The 18,539-nt window shown below is 41.4% G+C and overlaps 1 protein-coding gene across 24 annotated transcripts in view; it reads left to right on the forward strand.

Annotated features, from left to right (window-relative positions):
• DOCK9 (dedicator of cytokinesis 9) overlaps window positions 1-18,539 on the forward strand; it is a 324,890-nt gene that overhangs the window by 256,464 nt on the left and 49,887 nt on the right. For 12 of the 24 annotated variants that reach the window (XM_082434573.1, XM_082434572.1, XM_082434576.1 and 9 more), the window contains 8 exons: window positions 242-420; window positions 662-775; window positions 2,740-2,860; window positions 7,330-7,463; window positions 9,505-9,619; window positions 13,008-13,074; window positions 14,461-14,508; window positions 17,106-17,242. In XM_082434573.1, the coding sequence (XP_082290699.1) occupies window positions 242-420; window positions 662-775; window positions 2,740-2,860; window positions 7,330-7,463; window positions 9,505-9,619; window positions 13,008-13,074; window positions 14,461-14,508; window positions 17,106-17,242 (915 nt within the window). Of the gene's footprint in view, window positions 1-241; window positions 421-661; window positions 776-2,739; window positions 2,861-7,329; window positions 7,464-8,133; window positions 8,304-8,329; window positions 9,463-9,504; window positions 9,620-13,007; window positions 13,075-14,460; window positions 14,509-17,105; window positions 17,243-17,786; window positions 17,831-18,539 lie in introns of those variants that run through there. The other 12 variants (XM_082434587.1, XM_082434569.1, XM_082434584.1 and 9 more) reach the window with 6 other exon arrangements.

Below are 18,539 nucleotides of genomic sequence, written 5' to 3' on the forward strand. Positions count from 1 at the left end.
ATGTAGGATGTAATATCTTTTAAAATCAAAATCCAGTACATTTATTTGTATTTAAATTTTGTTTTCACTTTGGAGTGCAGAGCAGTATTTTAGGTTATCAGCCCTTTCCCCTTGGAAGCCAGATGTGATCACCTGATGACACACACAGGGGAGGCTGAAAGCAAAGGATGAGCTTGGTTTTTATTTTATTCAAAGAGTGTTACATCCTTTCTAACTAAAGCGGTTTCTATCCTCATTTCAGATCTCCAGCTTGACTACGCATTAACGGATGAGTTCTGCAGAAACCACTTCTTGGTGGGACTGTTACTGAGGGAGGTGGGGACCGCCCTCCAGGAGTTCAGGGAGGTCCGGCTGATTGCCATCGGTGTGCTTAAGAACCTGCTGATAAAGCATTCTTTTGATGACAGATATGCTTCCAGGGTGAGTGTTCCCTAATGGAAGGAAATACGATTGATGAATGTCCTTCATTTTGAGTAATATAAAGAAATAAGCAATTAGAAAATTAGTGGTAACAGCACTAAGACTTTCTCTGTTTATACAATAAAATCTAACAGCAGTCTTCATAGGAAGGATCCAAATACAGGAGATGGCCAAGTGCTAGCTCAGTCCATCATTAAATTCTGAGTCCGGGATAAACTTACACTTTGCGCCTTTGTTTCAGAGCCATCAAGCAAGGATAGCCACTCTCTACCTGCCTCTGTTCGGTCTGCTGATTGAGAATGTCCAGCGGATCAACGTGAGAGATGTGTCTCCCTTCCCCGTGAACCCTGGCAGTGTACGTAAGCACATTCACATAGACACAGCCTGTATTTGCTTCCTGTGTCTTCCCTAACAAAATACCACAAACTGGGTGGCCAAAAACAACAGAAATTTATTCTCTCACAGTCAGAAAGCCAGAAGTCCAAAATCAAGATGTCAGCTGGGTTGGTTCCTTCTTGAGGCTCTGGGTGAAGAGTTGGTTCTACACCTTTCTCCTAGCTTCTGGTGGTTGCCCGAAATCCTTGCTTTTTTTAGCTTATAGCTGTATCACTCCAGTCTCTGCCTCTGTCTTCATATGGTGTTCTCCCTGGTGTGTGTCTGTGTCTCTGGTGTCCTGTCCTGTCCTTATAAGGACACCAGTGCTTGGATTTAGGGCCCACCCTAATCCAGGATGACATCATCTTATCTTACATCTTAATTGCATCTGCAAAGACCCTCTTTCCAAATAAGGTCACATTCTGAGGTTCAGGGTGGATATGCAATTGGAGGGACACTATTCAACTATACACGTCTCCTCTTTTTTTGCCCCTAAAACCATAATAATCTACAGTAGTCTTGGTAAGTTGCATTTCTGGCTAAGATGGGGTCAATCAGTAAACCTTCAACTCTTGTTAAAAATCATTATAAAAAGCCATGCTTTCCTGATGGCTCGTTTTCTTGTAAGATTTCAGGATCTTCTTTGTGTATCCAACAAAAAGTTATAGAGGAAGGAGATTTTTGTTTTTGTTTTTTAAAAAGCATAGTTCTAACCTCCGTGCTATAAGAGCTCAGTGCTAGCCCCGGTTCTGATATGGAAAAGCCACCTCTTGGGGCTGAAGTTTCTCTGTGTCTGTAAAATTAGAACGATAATCAGACTAGATGTCGGGGGGCCAGGGTGAATGACCCCACCTCCCCAAACTGACCACCTTAATTTACTTTACCTTTATGCAGTCATTTAAAGATATACTGGAAATTAAGTTGACTGAAGGGTGATGCCAGAAATGATCTCAAAGCGTTTTGGTTGGAGACAATCTGCCATTAATTTGGATAGGTGTTAGCAGTTCAGCAGTGCCCTTTTCCTGTTTATTCTGGACCCGTGAACCGGCTGCATTGTTCATCTTGCCACTTTGTCATTACGGCATATGCCGGGGGAGCTCCCTTGTGTGTATTTTTGTCCCTTTTCCCCCAGCAGTGGTGCTTTGTCCTGTTTCTTATACATCTCCTACGTGATGGTGCATTGAGATGAACCGTATTTCTAGAATAGTTTTTGTAGTTCCAGAGAGCGTGAATGTTCACTGTCCTTACATGGAATGCACCACACTAATCTCACCCTCTACAACATTGTATTTCACATGCGTATTCTCTAAATTTGTCTGCTTTTCTAATCGGAATAAGTAATTCAGGGTGTAATGCTACCTATCTGTACTGCTTCAACCCTGAGAAAAATGAACACCAGCTTTTGCTTTGGCTTTCATGAAAGTAAAATCCCTTTTATGACATCACTTCATAATGACCATAATTTCTCCACTGATTGAGAATTCACACGAAGCGCCCACCTTGCAGAGATTTTCACTGCTGCTACTGTGAGGTCACTGTTACTCATTTGGGAAGATTTCTGATGTGAGAGAAAAAAACCAACGTTCCAGTTAGAAAGAGCACGTGAGGCTTCTTCTGAAGGAAGAAACATACGGAAATAATCTACAGAAATGTTGGGCATCAGAGCTCTGGAAAGGGAAGGGTGCTAGACCTCCTGGGGAAATATAGGACTTCATGGGCCAAGGTTTCCCTGCCCGCCCCAGACCTGAAGTGCCGTGTGCTCCCTCCTCCTGCTCCTTCTCTGACCCCCACCCCCCACCCCCCGCTGTCCTCCTCCCACTCAGGCACGTTTAACATGCCAGGCTGTCTGTCCTGTTTTTATACTCGCCCTCACACTTCCAAGAACTGTTGGTGAATCCTTTAAAGTCATCTTCAATTGTTTCTTGTCTCTCTCCTCCTTGACAGACTGTGAAGGAGGAATCCCTTACTTTGCCAGCCGTGAACCCGATAGTGACACCGCAGAAGTCTGGGAGCACGCTGGATGCCAGTCTGCACAAGGACCTCTTTGGTGCCATCTCTGGCATTGGTAATGCTCGGGCTCTGACCTGTTTCTCTGCAGTCTAATTCGGAAAGCATCTTTAATCCAATCATTTGTTAGCTTTCAAATCAGAACTTTGAAGTCTTGAGTTTCTACTTCAAATATTCTTTTCCTGATTTTGCTCCTCAGCTCTGAAACCCCTTAACTCTACACTGAAATAAAGATCTCAAATTTCAGGAATAACACATGTAGTACACTTAACCACATATTTGTCCTGTTTGCTTTTTGTTTAATGCGTGTTAATTTTTCATTTTAAATCTTCAAACTGGATTGTTTATGCTTTTAGGAAAAGAATATCTTTGCAAGTGTGTGTGTGGTGGGTAGGATTTATTTGTAGTGTTAATGATTTAGATGAGATATGACAGAGTAATTGCTGATGGAGGTACTGGTTTATGGCTAGAATGCAGTCCTGAAATCAGTTTTCTAAAATCTTCTTTCCTACAATATTTTTTCTATCTGAAATAATGATAGAGCAGCCCCCATGGGGAGGAAAACAGATGGCATAAATCAAGATTCAAATTGAGTAGTTTTTCCATAAGAAAATGCCTGAGAAATGTATTTATTAATATTGTGATTGACTGAGCACATGTGCCAGCTCCTTCATAAAGATAATGGTACAAAAAAATATATATATCTTCACAGACACTCACAGGCTTATGCTGTCTTTATTTCTTCCTCTCTTTTACACCACAGTTTGAATAAATGAAGCATCCTGCTGTGGCTAATGCTTAGACCACCCAATAATGGAACTAACTCATAGGGCAGAATAAAGGGCAGTCCTTTTACCTAATTAATCTGAAGGACTGTGGTTCATTCTGAGTTTATGTCCTTAGCTTTTGTGTTGTTCTAGTTGCTAACGTGGTATTTCATGTAGGTGATGAAACTGGCAGACTGTAAAATTGGAAACCGCATACCAATGCTCAGATTTATCCCATAATGCCCATACCAGTCTTTAATCTTACTTCTGTTTCTGTGTATTTTTCATAGTAATACTTACCTCATTTGGCGTTGTAAAGATGAAATGAGTTAATTCATACAAAATGCAGAGCCTGGCACGTGGTGTTTCCATTGCCTTTCTCATGGGGCCCTCGCTCTATCTCCTTTGCCTCACTCTGTCCACAAGCCCAGCCGCTCTCCAGGAGTGGGGAAGGGGTCCTTTCAGGGGCTTTGTCTGCAGCGGTTCACAGCACTGTTTTTAAAGTCAGACAGATGTGGCTTTGGATCCAGACTCCACCATTTATAATTGCCATGGGCAAGGTGTCTCTCCTCTTTACCCTGTGTCCACATCTCAGAAATAGAGTCGTGGTGAGGGATGAAGAGCTAGTTGAATGTGTGCAGTGCTTGGCAAGGTAAACTGTGTTATTATTTGACCGCCATTATAACAAGCACAGTTCTTCAGTGTTATTCATGCTTTGTGATAGACTCTTAGTAGCCTAAATCTTAACTCTCTGTCCTCTCTGACCAGTATTCTGTAGGATTCAAGACTTTGTGGAAATGATGAAACTAGAATGAGGTGATGTTTTGACTCTGACTTGATTCTCCAATTCCACATTCACCTTGTTAGGGTTTGGGATGCCTTTTGAGAACATAGAGATGAGCCGAAGGGGGGGTCTTTAGCACAACTTCAGTGACATAAATGGCCTTCGATTGCTCTGTGTTCATGGTGACGTTACAAAAAGTACTCAAGGCTAATTTTGTCCCATTTCATTCTTTCTTGAATTTCAAGATCTGGATCCACTTTTCATGGGAATTCACCACAATAGACTTAATTTATACGCAGGCTTTTATCTATGTTGCCCCCATCTTTAAACACTTTAATCCTTGTTTCCTTTTAGGAATGCCTTCCAGGAAAGCCCCCACCTTTGAACTGGGTTTACTAGTTGTTTTCTGGTAGCTTTAGCAATTCTTCTTTTATTCCTCAAGGAATTTCCAGTTAGTTTTAGTCCCAGTGCTTATCCTTCAAGAGCTGACTTTCTCCTTACGTCTCTTAAGGAAATTCTGTTTCCACACTTACTGAGAATGTACCCTCAGCAGTTTTTTTAATGTCTTTGGAACATGGTGCATGAACATTTCTGAAACTGATTCATTGCCTGGATAAAAACTACTCTAAGATTACATTCATTTTAGGGGCTTCCCTCGTGGCACAGTGGTTGGGAGTCCGCCTGCCAATGCAGGGGACACGGGTTCAAGCCCTGGTCCGGGAAGATCCCACATGCCGCGGAGCAACTAAGCCCGTGCGCCACAACTACTGAGCCTGCGCTCTAGAGCCCGTGAGCCACAACTGCTGAGCCCGTGTACTGCAGCTACTAAGGCCCGCGCGCCTGGAGCCCATGCTCCACAGCAGGAGAGGCCACTGCAGTGAGAGGCCTGTGCACCGCGGCAGGGAGTGGTCCCCGCTCGCCACAGCTGGAGGGGGCCCGCGCACAGCAGGGAAGACCCAACACAGCCAAAAATAAATAAATTAATTTAAAAAAAAAAGATTACATTCTCAAGGCATGCATTATCTTAGGCTCAGGGTTCCTTTACCTACCTACTCAGTGTATTGCATTTTGCTGTCTGTACAAAGGGGAGAGAGTTGAACTAAATTTCTTTTAAAAGTTATGCACTGGGCCAGGATATTAAATACACACACACACACACACACACACACACACACACACACACACACACACACCAGGAACATAGTTCTACTAAGCATGTTGATTTTGATTTATTGCATTTACATCTGTTTGCCTTAGATTAGGACTCTTGTTCTGGAACTGAGCCTAAAACTTTGAGAATTTAATGTCTAATCTTACTTTACTGAGAGCCTTTTTCTCCTGAGTTCTGTGTTCTACACTAAGTATGAAGTCTGGTTATATTAGGAAAACGATAGTTATAATTTGGTCACAGTGCGTGTTTCCTTTCTGAGTATAGAAGAAGGCCCCTGGCTTTTTCATAGTGTTTTCACCTGCACCCTGCGGCAGTCAATCACACAGCTCCTATTCTGGGTAGGCGTAGCCCCTGGCCAATGGTTTACGTGTTCCTGCCTGCACTTGCATTTTCAGATTCCCTTGCCCTTCTTTTCTTGATATACTTAATACACTGAATTGGTTTCAGAGACGGTGGTGGATAAACCTGAGTGTTAGGGATGGGGAGGGGATTAACTTAGAGGTGTATCAGTCCATGGCAGCTAATTTGCAGGCTGAAACCCAAAAAAGGGCCTGCCTGTTCTGAGGTGCCAAGTAAAGGCATCTCAGGTGAAGGCAGCTTGGGGATGGGAGGCTGTGCTTAAAGCTTGCTGCAGCGTGGCGCCGAAAGTCTTCTGCAGTGTGCACTGCCAGCCCAGGCTCGCAGCCGGAGGCATGCCTTTTGGTTCAAACCAGAATGTGCAAGTCTAAGAGTCATTTTTAATTATGTGATTTATTTAAATCTTATCTAAGCAGGAAGTCAATCTATTACTTTAAAAAATTCCACAGTATTGAGGTAGGGGCTGACTTCTCCCTTAAAATGCTATTTTTTTCAACAGATGTCACAAATTTTATTTCCAAGTTAGATTTCCTTTCTGCTTGTAACTGTTTATTGCAGAGATTCCCAAACATTCTCAATTCACAGCACCCTTAGTATCAAAGTAATTTTTCATGGAGTCCCCAGGCCAAAAGAAACACCTAATGGTTCGTTTATTAGGTACTTAGGGCCAAATAATAAGTACTTATAACCTAACAACTTAGTAGGCATTTGAAAACTATATACATACATAAATTTAAAGAAAAAAATTTTTATTTTTAATAACCACGATTCTTACTAATGGGTTGTGTGTGCCTGTTGGGCGCTACACGGCTTCTCAAATTTGGAATCAGATCGCTCACCAACATTCTCATTTCCTGTTCCACACTGATTTTCACCCAGTACTTGCTTTTTATCATAGCGACCACCAAATACCCTGCTTCACAGAGATATGACATCATGGAAAGGAATGTAGCACAGTCGGAGGTTGAAACTACAGTTTCCAGCAGATGTCAAGTATCACTGTGTTTTCCTTGAAATTTTAAAATGTCCCATGACACCCCTCAGAGTTTTCTGGGGTACCTCAGCCCACCGTTTGAGTACTGTGGGTTTATTGCATGGTTTAGTTTTTTTTATTTGATAGTTGTAGGTGGATTGATCTTTTTAATTTTTTGAAGTCTTTATTCTACCCCAGTCTGAACCAGCATGTTCTCCTTTAGTCTGAGCAATCCAAGGTGGTTTCTCATAAGTGAATTGATAGTTATGTCTGAACGTTTCAGATTAACGGTTATTTGTATCTCAATCTAAATGGCCTGGTTCTTTAAAGGAGAGGTAATTGAATGAAACTCTTGAGCCAGCTTTCTCACAGGGAAAAATAAGTGCCACAAAAGCAGTTTCCCTTAGAGTTCAGTACTTATTTTTATTTTGTTCTGTCTCACCAAATCTTTGGTCTTGGCTTGATTTCTGTTTAGCTTCTCCATACACAAACTCAACTCCAAACATCAGTAGTGTGAGAAATGCTGATTCAAGAGGATCCCTCATAAGCACAGATTCCGGGAACGGCCTTCCAGAAAGGAGTAGTGAGAAGAGCAATTCCCTGGATAAGGTAATTTCTTTTAATGTACCTTAAGTGTTGCTTATAACTAATGGATTTAGCCCAAAGTAAGCATGCTTCATGTTCTAGTGTTCAGTAAGTATGACCTTTTTTTTTTTTCCCCTTAAACAACTCAGTTAACCTGGGGTAGATGATCTCAGAGTATGATCTAAGGATGGGGCCCATTCCCTGAAACCCCCTGATTCCTGTTCTAGGATTTCATCAGGGCACTGTTTACAGTGGAGCACTTTGAGCCAGTGGTTCTGGCAGTTTGAACAGGTTGGGAGATCAAAATGCCACTTGCTTAGAATCCCCAGGGTCTGTGTGCCAGAGAACACCGATTATAACACAGTTATCTATGCAAATGGGCGCTGGATCCAAAGCTGGCTCCAAGAAGGATGAATCAGTCGTATAGATGAGGCAGGGATAAGGCTTTATTTGAAATCACTCTGTTCACACTGTGCCCCCAACACAACACATCCTCCTCATATTTAACTATTTTTTTCTTGAAATACCTAAGTTTGGAATTTTGTGCAGATGGATGAAGCTTGGATTTAAACCTGGAACCATGATAGATTAGTCTCACCTCGGCCACGTTTTCCTAAGTTATTTCAAGTTATAGGCAAGTTATGTATAGGTTAAGTTATAGGTTTATGTACCAATAAACAAGTGATTCTCTTAGGGATGTATTCCTAGTTCTCAGAAACGTGGAAGCCACCCTTCCTCGGGGTCAGGTTCGTAACCTTACCGCGGCTGTGTGGTGGCCGACCTCGCCGTGATGATCCTCAGCTGGGGTTCTGTAGCCGCCCGAGCATCTCCGCGCAGGTGTCATGACCTGTCGAACTTCTCCCTTGACCCTGACATGCCTTCGTGCGTAGAGGGAGAAGCTGCTCAGAAGGCACTCGGCTTGTGTCATACGCGGAGCTGGAGAGGAGGAGAGCGGCCGGTCAGCCAGGAGACACCGGGTCACCATGGACTTCTCGCTGCTAACGCTGCTGCCTCTGCCGGAGGAGTTCCCACAGGCGGTGCCCCTGCTCCCGCTGCAGGGAGGCCTGGGCTCTCCCGGCGGCGCTGATGAAGTGGGTGGGCGGGAGGCGCACCTGCACCACGGCTTTGCCACTAATTGCAATGTGTCTCCTCCTATAATAAAAACACTCGTGTTATGTTATTAGTTAAACCTGATTAGTATATATCTTTTCCATTGCCCACCAGTGCCTTGAATGAAAGATATTTTTTTTGCTGATCTTTCTGCTTTGGTATTTGGCAAAAAAGTTTTCCAGATTTCAATTGGAAATATAACTTTCAAGATTTTTAAATTTCTTGTGTTTTTTAAATGAGATGAGATTCTTGTACTTTTTTTTCTAAGTGAATGCTTTGAACATGGTGTGAACCTGCTGTCTAGTGGCAAAGCTGCCCTCACCCTGCGCCCTGAGCTTTCTGAAGTTTGCAGTGTTGAGCTAAGCTGATGATGGCGTGATCTCATCAGTTTAGGGGCTTTGGTCCTGCTGCACTGAGGTGTCCCTCTTTGTCCCTATCAGGCACCTGCCTGTGGTTTCCCCCCAAGGCTGCCCCAGGATGTAACAGAATAACAGTGACTCAGCTCCAGGCTTTAGTGGCTGGTCCATAGCCGCCCCTTGGACTTAATTTGCTGTTTCAGCCACTGACGTTTTCTTGAGGATATGCTTGGTTTGGCACTGTCTTCTGAATCATCATTTCTGTTTGATCTTAGCACACAAAGTTTTTTGCATGAAGTTTTACTTGGCGTTTCGGAACTAAGCCAGTAACTACGACTGGTTTTTCAGTTTGAAAGGTCTGTGCCTTCTGGCTTGTCCTGGGAGAGTGTGCCGAGGAGACAAGACAGAGCTTCCGTGGATTAACGCTTGTGTGTATTTGCTGACGGTGTGCTTGTAGTTCATTGACAAATCATTTATACCTTCCAGTTTGTATGATTTGACTCACTTCTAAGACTCTTTCTCTTCCAAGGGAGAAAAGTGAACCTAATTTTGTTTCACCTATAACGAAGGAGAAAAATCACCTGTGTTTCCTTCTTTAGCACCAGCAAAGTGGCACTTTGGGAAATTCTCTCGTTCGCTGTGACAAACTTGACCAGTCTGAGATTAAGAGCCTGCTGATGTGTTTCCTCTACATCTTAAAAAGCATGTCTGATGGTAGGTAAAGAAATGAAGATATCTGTTTTACTTTCCTTGTTTCAGTATTTGGTTTATTTTTTAAAAATTGTAGTTGGTTCAGAGTGTTTAAGGATTTAAAGGGATTTTCTCTCTTGTTTGAAATACATATTAATTTACTAAATGTACTGGAAATAAAAGTCTTAATTTGGAAATTTATTTTCATTAATTATTGTATTTCAGAAAGAGTTCTAAAATGTGAATGGCCTATTTTAAAAATTTATATTAAGCTCAGACACACATCTTCACTAAGGGAGACAGAAGCAGATAAATGAAGTAGCTTTTGATTTTTTTTTTTTTTTTTATTTCATTTGTCCAAGCAAACTTACTGGCAACTTGTATAATTTTATTAGTCAGTCTCTTGAATTAGAGAATGTAGTGTTGGTGACCTAAGCATGTCTTCCATTTACAGTGTGTGTGACATTCCTGGCTTTAACTAGAAGCGAGGTGTGTTTAGTTTTTTAATGGAAATAGTGGTGTTCTGGTAGATTACGCTTCTGATTAAGGGTTTGACAACCACATTTTTAAATAGAAATGACCACAACCATTAATGCTTTATCAGTACCATTTAAAGCTTGTAAACATCCATGGCAGGACAGTTCCAACTCTGATTGTGTGATAGAAGCAATCACATGAAACTGTGCCATAGTATAATGTCACAGTTCTTATCTTGGTCAAAAATCTTCTTAATTTTCCTGTAACAAATTAGGAAGGGTACTGTGAGCTTCATTAAGGTCATTGAGAGAAGACAAACTCTTTTGAGAGTAAAATGCCATTTTTGGAGACCTGAAGCCCACTTGTCTGGTGGCAGGGGGTGTGGGCGTTGAGCATCCAGGGGAAGGTACTTCTGCTGCAAATAGTGTTTCTTTCGTATCGAGTTTCCGTTTCAGCAGCGCTAAGAGCCTGACCTGTAGCTCAGAGGTTAGGAGCAGCGTACCGGTAGATCCTTAAAATGCTTTGGAACTGGAGGATTTTATTCTTCTGTCAACGTGTTACTTTAAAATAGCTATTTTGAAAAATACAAACAGACAAGATTTTTGTGTGTGTGAACGATGACCAAATACAAAAGCACCAGGCTCTTATTCTGATTTTTCAGTTAGAAAGTTGAAATTCTTCCCATTAAGTCAAACGTTCTCAATTTTCATCATGGTAGTGAGTTTTAGCCAGCATTAGAGTCCTGTTTTTCCTTTATTGAAAGTTTTCTTTAAAATATTTTACATTTCAAATATTAAATGTGATGTGTAACTAGAAAATAACTGTTTTTAAAAAACAAATATACAAGAAATTTTGCATCCAAGTGAAAGTTACCCTTTAAAGTCAGCCTTTTGGAAGGCCAGGCACATATTTAAAAAATGCAACAACTTCTTCAAAACAGTTTTAGAATATCCTTTTTTTTTTCCAACTACTGTTGTTACACTTTTTTCCCCTTTATAATTAGAATTTCTTTGTGTGTCTCATTTAAGAAATCTTTACCTACCCCCCAGGCTCTGAAGATATTCTCCTGTATTTTCTTTAAAAGCTGTATTATTTAAATTTTCACATTTAAATCTTTAGTACCTACCAAGCATTGGTTTTTGTGTATGGTATGGGGTGGGGGAGAAATTGCCTTTAGAATAGTTCCCCAGACAGATAACAAAAATCAGTTGTGTAACTAGCTCTATAGCTACTCTTTCCTTTATCCCACATTTAATGCGCACCTTCTACACGCAGGGCCCCTCGCCCTCTGCACCTTCTTGTGCCTTCTTTCTCTGTAATAGAGCTTAGCTCTGTCTTCCCCCCTCCTCAGCCAATAGTCAGAGCACAGAGCAAGGAAAGGCCATGATGGTACCACCTGGCTGGCCAGCTGGTTCTGTCTGCTGGCCTCAGATGTCTGCAGGTTGACCCCAAGAGGCCCAGCATCCAGGGAACTCCCTGGGTTCCCAACACACCAGCCTCAAGTAACCAGAGTCTGTCCCTCTGGTTTCTAAACTCGAAACCCCCAAGAGATGGAAGCTCCCCGACCCACCCTCTGGTCTAAGAGGCCAACCGTGGCTTTCAAAATCAGGTGCACTTGATTTAAATCGCCATTCCACCGGCATTCTCTCAGCTGGTAGTTGGGAGAGTTACTTAGCTTCTCTGAGCCTTCATTAGTTCATTTGTAAATGGGAACTCTGCCCCAGATCATGGTGAGGATTCGATGACAGGATATATGTGAAATCATGAGACCTAGCACAGTGCCTGGTGCATAGCAGGTACTTGATATGTATCGCACGGCTTCTCCCGCCTGTCACTGTTCTTGACAAGTGTAGAATAAAAGTCCGTTGCCATGCATCTTCGTGAGCCTCCAGCATCTCTGCAGCCGCCCTCTCGCTCATCTCAGGCCCCAAAGGCTCAGTGGCTTTTTCCCTGAGAGAAGTCTTTTAACACAGTTCTCAACTTCAATGTAAAATGTAAGAAGGCAAAAATGTTTAACTATCACACGCTAACACTCTTTGTGCAATGTCGAATGGTTAAGAGTCATACACAGAGAATGCTTTCTGTAAGTGAATTTGTAGGATTTGCCTTAACTAAAGATGTGCCCAGTTGCTCTTGATAAAGAACAGGTGTGGTTCTTAACCACTGGTACATTGTACCATCGTGCTAGGAAATAGGAACTCTCATACACTGCTTATTTGGAAGGCTATTTGGCAATATATGTCAAATTTTAAACGTACACACTATTAACATGGCTAGTTCACTTCTAAGAATTTCTCCTACAGATGTAGTTGGATGAGTGTGCAAAGACGCATGTAAAAAGGATTTTTACTGAAGCATGATTTATAATAGCAAAAAATTGGGGGGAAGAACAAGTAAATGTCTGTCAGTAGGGGAACTGGTTAACTCAATTGTTGTACATCCATGGAGAGGACTATTATGCAGCTTGGAAAAGACTGAGATAGATCCAAGCTTTATTGCTGAATTAAAACTCAAAGGGCAAAACAGTGCCTGTAGGATACATGCTTCCACTGCAGTGTGTGTGTGTGTTGGGAAGGGGTTACTTACGTACATGTAAGAATTTTCAACAGATTCTCTACTGGGGAGGGATTCTGTAGTGGGTAATTTTCTAGTCCATTTAAGAGCACATTATGTATAAGTTAAATAGGTACCATGTAGGGCTAGATGATGCATGCTGAAATTAAAGTTCACATGTTCAAATGTAACTTCTTTATACTGACTAAGCCTGTTGTGCATGTTACCCATTATAATAGATTGGTCACTGTGGTTTATCCTTTGATCAACTATAAAAGGGGGCCGAGGAAAGTTTGGAGGCCTACACTCTGAGGTCTCTTCCCATCTTATAATGTACGAAATACGCATTATAATTCTAATCAAATAAATGTTTACTTTCCAGATGCTTTGTTTACATATTGGAACAAGGCCTCAACATCTGAACTTATGGATTTTTTTACAATATTGGAGTGAGTAGTTTCGTCTTTGCTCATTGACTCTTGATTTTTCCTGGCTAGTTAAGAGGTGTGAAGAATACAGTGCACCGACAGTTGAACCAGGAATGCAATATATATTCACATCCACACTTATCCTTAAGCTCTTTCTCCTGGACCTAACCCCAACACCTCCTCTCAGGAGCTCATGACCCAGTGGACAGCAACAGCCTTAAATGATTAGATATGTGATTATTGTAGATGACAGGTTACTACTTGGGCGTATAAGCCATTTTAATAAAATAGCACAAAATTTATTAGCTGAATTCGGTGGTTGCTGTTCAGAAACTGAGACATAAAAATTGCTACAATTTAAAAATATATAATAAGTAAAAGTGAAATCTTAAATGCAGTCTATATTATTTTATCACTTTAGTTTAAGTTTCTGTTTTCCTTTAAGCTTTTTACTTTTAGAAACACGAATCTACAATCCCTTATCCAAAACTAGTGGGGCCAGATGAGTTTTCAAATCCAGACTTTTTGGATTTTTGAAAAATTTACATAGAGAGTATATTCCGCAGCACCCCACAGTCAATCACATGATTGTTTCTGCAGTAAGAAGTTATTTCTGTGTACTATGATTGTTCACAATAGTAGGTTAAATCATGACCAGGTAGCTTTACCTCTGTTAGTTGGGGTCATGATTTGCTGCCAAATGTGTCTGCACAAATTCGGGTGGAAACCCATGGTGTTCAGAGCTTTGTGCATTTTGGAATTACGGTCTTGGTTCCCGAATTCATGGTCACTTCCTCTGCTGAGTTAAAGGTGGGAGTTGTCACATGTGAGACAAGATTCAGCGCCAGAAGAACTTACTAGACATTATTTTAACTGCCTCTTATTAAATATATGATTTTTTTTTTAAAAATCAATGTTGTAAATAAAATACAGTAAAATAAAACAAAAAAATACATACTTGATGTCTGTAAGGAACCAGTCCATTTACTTGAATCAAAAAAGAAAGCTCCTTACGTAGGCTGAATGACAACGAATAAGCAACTTGGAACAGTGCATATGGTTTCCACCATGCCTTCTAAGGCAGATGTGGAGTAAATATCCACACCCGAAGTCAACAGTCAATCCTGTCGGTCCTGGGCCTTTCTTCTGTGTTGCTCAGACCAGCCACCGTGGCACTGACAGCAGCACAATATGCAATATACGGCCTCCCTTGCGTTTGATCATTTTCTCTGGGTTTAGAGGGACCTTCCAGAGAATTTCTGAAAACCAGAAGTAAGGGGCTAGTGGTAGATGTAAGAGCTTATTGAATATGTTACTGTAAATGGGTTTAAATAAAGCAATGTGTCAAAAATAGTTTTATCTCCAATAACTTTATCGCTCCCTAATAATCTTTCATGCTCTCCACAGAGTCTGCTTGCACCAGTTCCAGTACATGGGGAAGCGATATATTGCCAGGTACCGTGGGAGTTTTAGTTTGAAGTGTTGTGTCATTCTCTGTGTTGCTTGGATCCAGAAGTGTGGGAACTGTTGTCTGTGGGGATTGGCGGTTGTAATTCTCATAAACCTCCATGAAGACAGTGGCAGGTCTTTGGATTGCTGCCATGAAATCTGGTGGCATCTTTTACCTATGTTCCTACGTTCCTTCTGTCTTGTTCTGTCTCAGGCATACCTCCTGGAAAGATTTTCCTCCATGGCCTGTTGCTGCACTTCTCCACTTCTTCCAAATCCTCCCTCGTGCTCTGTTCCTTCTGTCTCCTCTTTCTCTTCTCCCAGTTCCTCTGGCTGTGTCTTCCCTCTCTTTCTTTTTTTCCTTCCTCAATGATCTCTCTTTCCCTTTTTTGCTTTCAAAGGTCCTTTTTTACCATTCCACCTCCCAACTACAAAGAGAGTAATTTCTCATCTAACCACTTTCCTCCTTAATGAAAGAATGTTTTCAGTCCATCTCAAATCTGTTTGGACTGCCACAAAAAAGCATCTCTAAAATTGAGCCTTTTCTCCTCTTTTTCTGAATAAGCTGTCTGTGCCCTCTGTTGCTGTCTGACCGGAACTCTCTGTTGAGTATCATAGACCCTCACTGCCCCGTCCCAGCCATCCTCTCGGTCCCGCGCTGAGTTTGAGGAGAGCTGGACACCCACTGCTGATGGGCAGCCGTGCAGCTCCTTCTCTGGAGGCTTTCCTCCCACTGCCTCTTGTCGTTAGCGAGTTCTTACTCCTTCCCTGTTGCCATTCAGTGTGTCTGTATTTGTTTTCTTCCGTTGTTGTGTATCCTGTGATAATGTGTTCATGGGGTCTTGGTCTAAGCATCCTATTTTTCTATTGTTATTGTTGCTAAAATTTAATTATAAGTCAACATATTTATGTTTTAAGAAAAACTTTAAAATTTAATTGTCATTGAGGTTTTTCTCTTATCTATAATTCTGCTTTACAACAATGAAATAGGAAATAGATTTTTAATAGACTTTCTATTTGAGTGTCAAGATTTCGCTCTTTATGGTAACATTGTTTTTTTCTTGAGATATTTGAGAAAGTTTCAGAATTGTGTTTATGTCAAATAAAAGTATGTTTTCTTTTAAAAAGCAAATTTAGAGAGACTATATTATGCCTTCTCCCTATTAATACTTTCTATTTTTAATTGAAATGTGGTGGCACTTAACGTTCTCTAATCTTAACTCTTATTTTTTATCGTAACAGTAATTTTTGCATTTGAGTTTTTTGGGTACTAAATGCAAATATATACAATGTGTCCTTATATAATAACTTCATTCTTTTTCACTTTGTCCCATGAAGATGGGCAAACAGTATATTTGCAACAGAAAGACACTGCTGGGGGAGCTTCACACCCTCTCGCGGTGTCACCCATGTCACAAGATGGCATTTGGAAAATGTGGTGCAAATAGAATAAAATGCCTCAGAGCTGAACATGGTGAATGTGAAAAGCTGAAGATTTCTGCCCCAACAAACTATTTTGGAATTGGATTTTGTGAAGCAGTTAACTTATTTTTTCAATGTCTCTAAATTTAATCTTTTTAAAGAAAAAAATCTTCTGACTTCCTAAGCACCCTGTATATATTTGCATGTAAAAGTATGCTTCATTGGACTGTCTTAAAAATAAATGGGCATAGATAGGCGGGGTGGAGGATGGTGTTACTTCATAATGTGCACAGTGGAAAGACGTGCCCTGTTTTATAAAAAATTGCCATGGTCTCTGCTGCATGTGGAAGAGATCCTGAGTGATGATTTAAACGTTGTCAGTGTTTGCCCTCTGTGGTGGTCCGGTTCTGTGAACACTGCACCTTCTCATTGTGTCACTTTGAAATCACCCAGCAGCATGTTGCCAGATGATATTCCATGCATGTCCTGTTCTACTCCACACAATAACACAGTGAGGGAGACGGTTGGCTACGGGACGGGGGACAGGTGTCATTCCAGCGCTGGTCTCATTTTTCATCTGCTCTGGTGATGGTACACAGTAGGAAGTTAGCTGTTTGATTGCTAATCCAGATCACTTTTCTATTTTCTTCACTTGACTGCTGACAAGTCTAACAAAGGTTGTGGCTCTTCTCCTCCTTTCCTGGGTAAGAATAAAGGTGTTAAACCGCCTCATATAATCCTTCCCATTGCATGTTTGTTCTCTGTTTCTTCCAATGCATTATTTTAACTAAAAAAAATTTTTTTTGCTGTTTAATAACATACATAATCCAAAAAGATTCGTGGTGTTTTGGCTGTTGTCCAAAGGCTGGTCATTAGCACCACATTGGACTGATGCTCACCTTTTTAAAAAGTAGCATCTCTAAATGCCTTTCCAAAACTGAAAAGGTCTCTGCTTTGGCCTGGTTTTTGCTCCTTCGTCTTCAGATGCTTTGCTGTGAACTCTGCAAGTGCCGCTGCCTGTGTGTGTCTTTGGCTCATGTGGCCCCAACAGGCTCCTCTGTGCTTGGTCTGTGCGTGGCCAGTCTCCTTCGTTCTGTGTCCTGGCCTCACTAATGCTCCCCATCTCGCTGCAGTGTAACAAGTCTAACTTTTGCTTCTATCCCATTTCACTCATGTTGCAGGAACCAGGAGGGGTTGGGACCCATAGTTCATGATCGAAAATCTCAGACATTGCCTGTTTCCCGTAACAGAACAGGAATGATGCATGCCAGATTGCAGCAGCTGGGCAGCCTGGATAACTCTCTCACTTTTAACCACAGTAAGTCCCATGACACACCATCGTAACAGCCAGCCATCCCATGTGACAGTTCAGAGGGGAGAGCCCCTGGCCACACCACACCACATCACCAAATTGACTTTTCTTCCAGCTCAGAGCAGTAGGATGAAGAGCTCGTGGCGCAGTTCCCTTCCTCGGAGGAGAATGACATAATGTGGGACGCGGTCAACTACAGCACCAGACCTGAAAGCCTAGACCCTTTGCCCCACCCCATCTGCTTGGTGTTTTTAAAACAAAATCTGGCCTGATATCCAGACATTCTCTGATATTTTTAATTTAGTATTTTGATTTGTTGCCAGTAGCCAACTTATCATCAGTTTTCCCCGTGTGACTCCCAAGAACATCTGGGGCAAGTTCCTTTCACCCTCCTGACCCCATGCGTGTAATTGATCAAGCGTCCACATTCTGACATTCCAGCCCTGAATGTATGTTAATCGTTAAACTGCCGTGAAACCGTAAAGCCCGTGAATCAATGTGTGAGGGTGTGGAAAAGCCAATAACAAAGTGACTTTTTCTGTGTTTTCAGTGTGAGAAAGATATCAAGTGTGCTTGGAATTTCTGTAGACAATGGTAAGATTTAATCAGGTTGAAGTCTGCTTATGAGGCCGCTTCACTTGCAAACCGAGACTTCTTGTTCATCTCGCCTTCCTAACTTTGGGGCTTCCTAACTTCACAGTAGAGACTTTGCCAAAACATGGGAGCATATCTTTAATTTAATTTTATCAATTGCCAGAGGGGACATAGCATCATGTGCTGTTTCTAGAAATCTAAGTGTTTAGTCTTCTTAAGGGTTTCTTGAAGCAGAAAACCTAAAAGATATCAATCATGCAGCACTTTATAAACTAATGTCATCATTTCTGTCAGTGGTGTGTTCTCTAAATTGTCCCATCTTTGCTCCAAGCATGACTTAGCTAGTTATTGTTCTATCTGGACAATTATTTGTACTCATTGCAAGCAGTGTCTTTAATTCATGGTTAGTAATATCTTCTCATCATTTCTAATCATAAGAATTCATTCCATTCACTGTGATTTCCATACCTCTTTCTTAGTGCAGGCTAAGAGCTTAGACGATATATTCCTGACACCTTAAATTGAGAATAGTTCAAAGTAAAAATGCTGAGGAATCAAAATATGGCACCTTCCCACTCTTCCAACCCCAAGAAAGTTAAATGTAGTGGGTACAGTCTCTCTTTATAAAATTCTAGGCTTAATTTAAATCAATATTATGTCAGTCTGCCACACACTGAATTGGTAGCCTTCAAATGCTAGTTCTGGGTTC

Source organism: Balaenoptera physalus (assembly GCF_965194825.1).
Source record: "Balaenoptera physalus genome assembly, chromosome: 18".
NCBI lineage: Eukaryota > Metazoa > Chordata > Mammalia > Artiodactyla > Balaenopteridae > Balaenoptera > Balaenoptera physalus.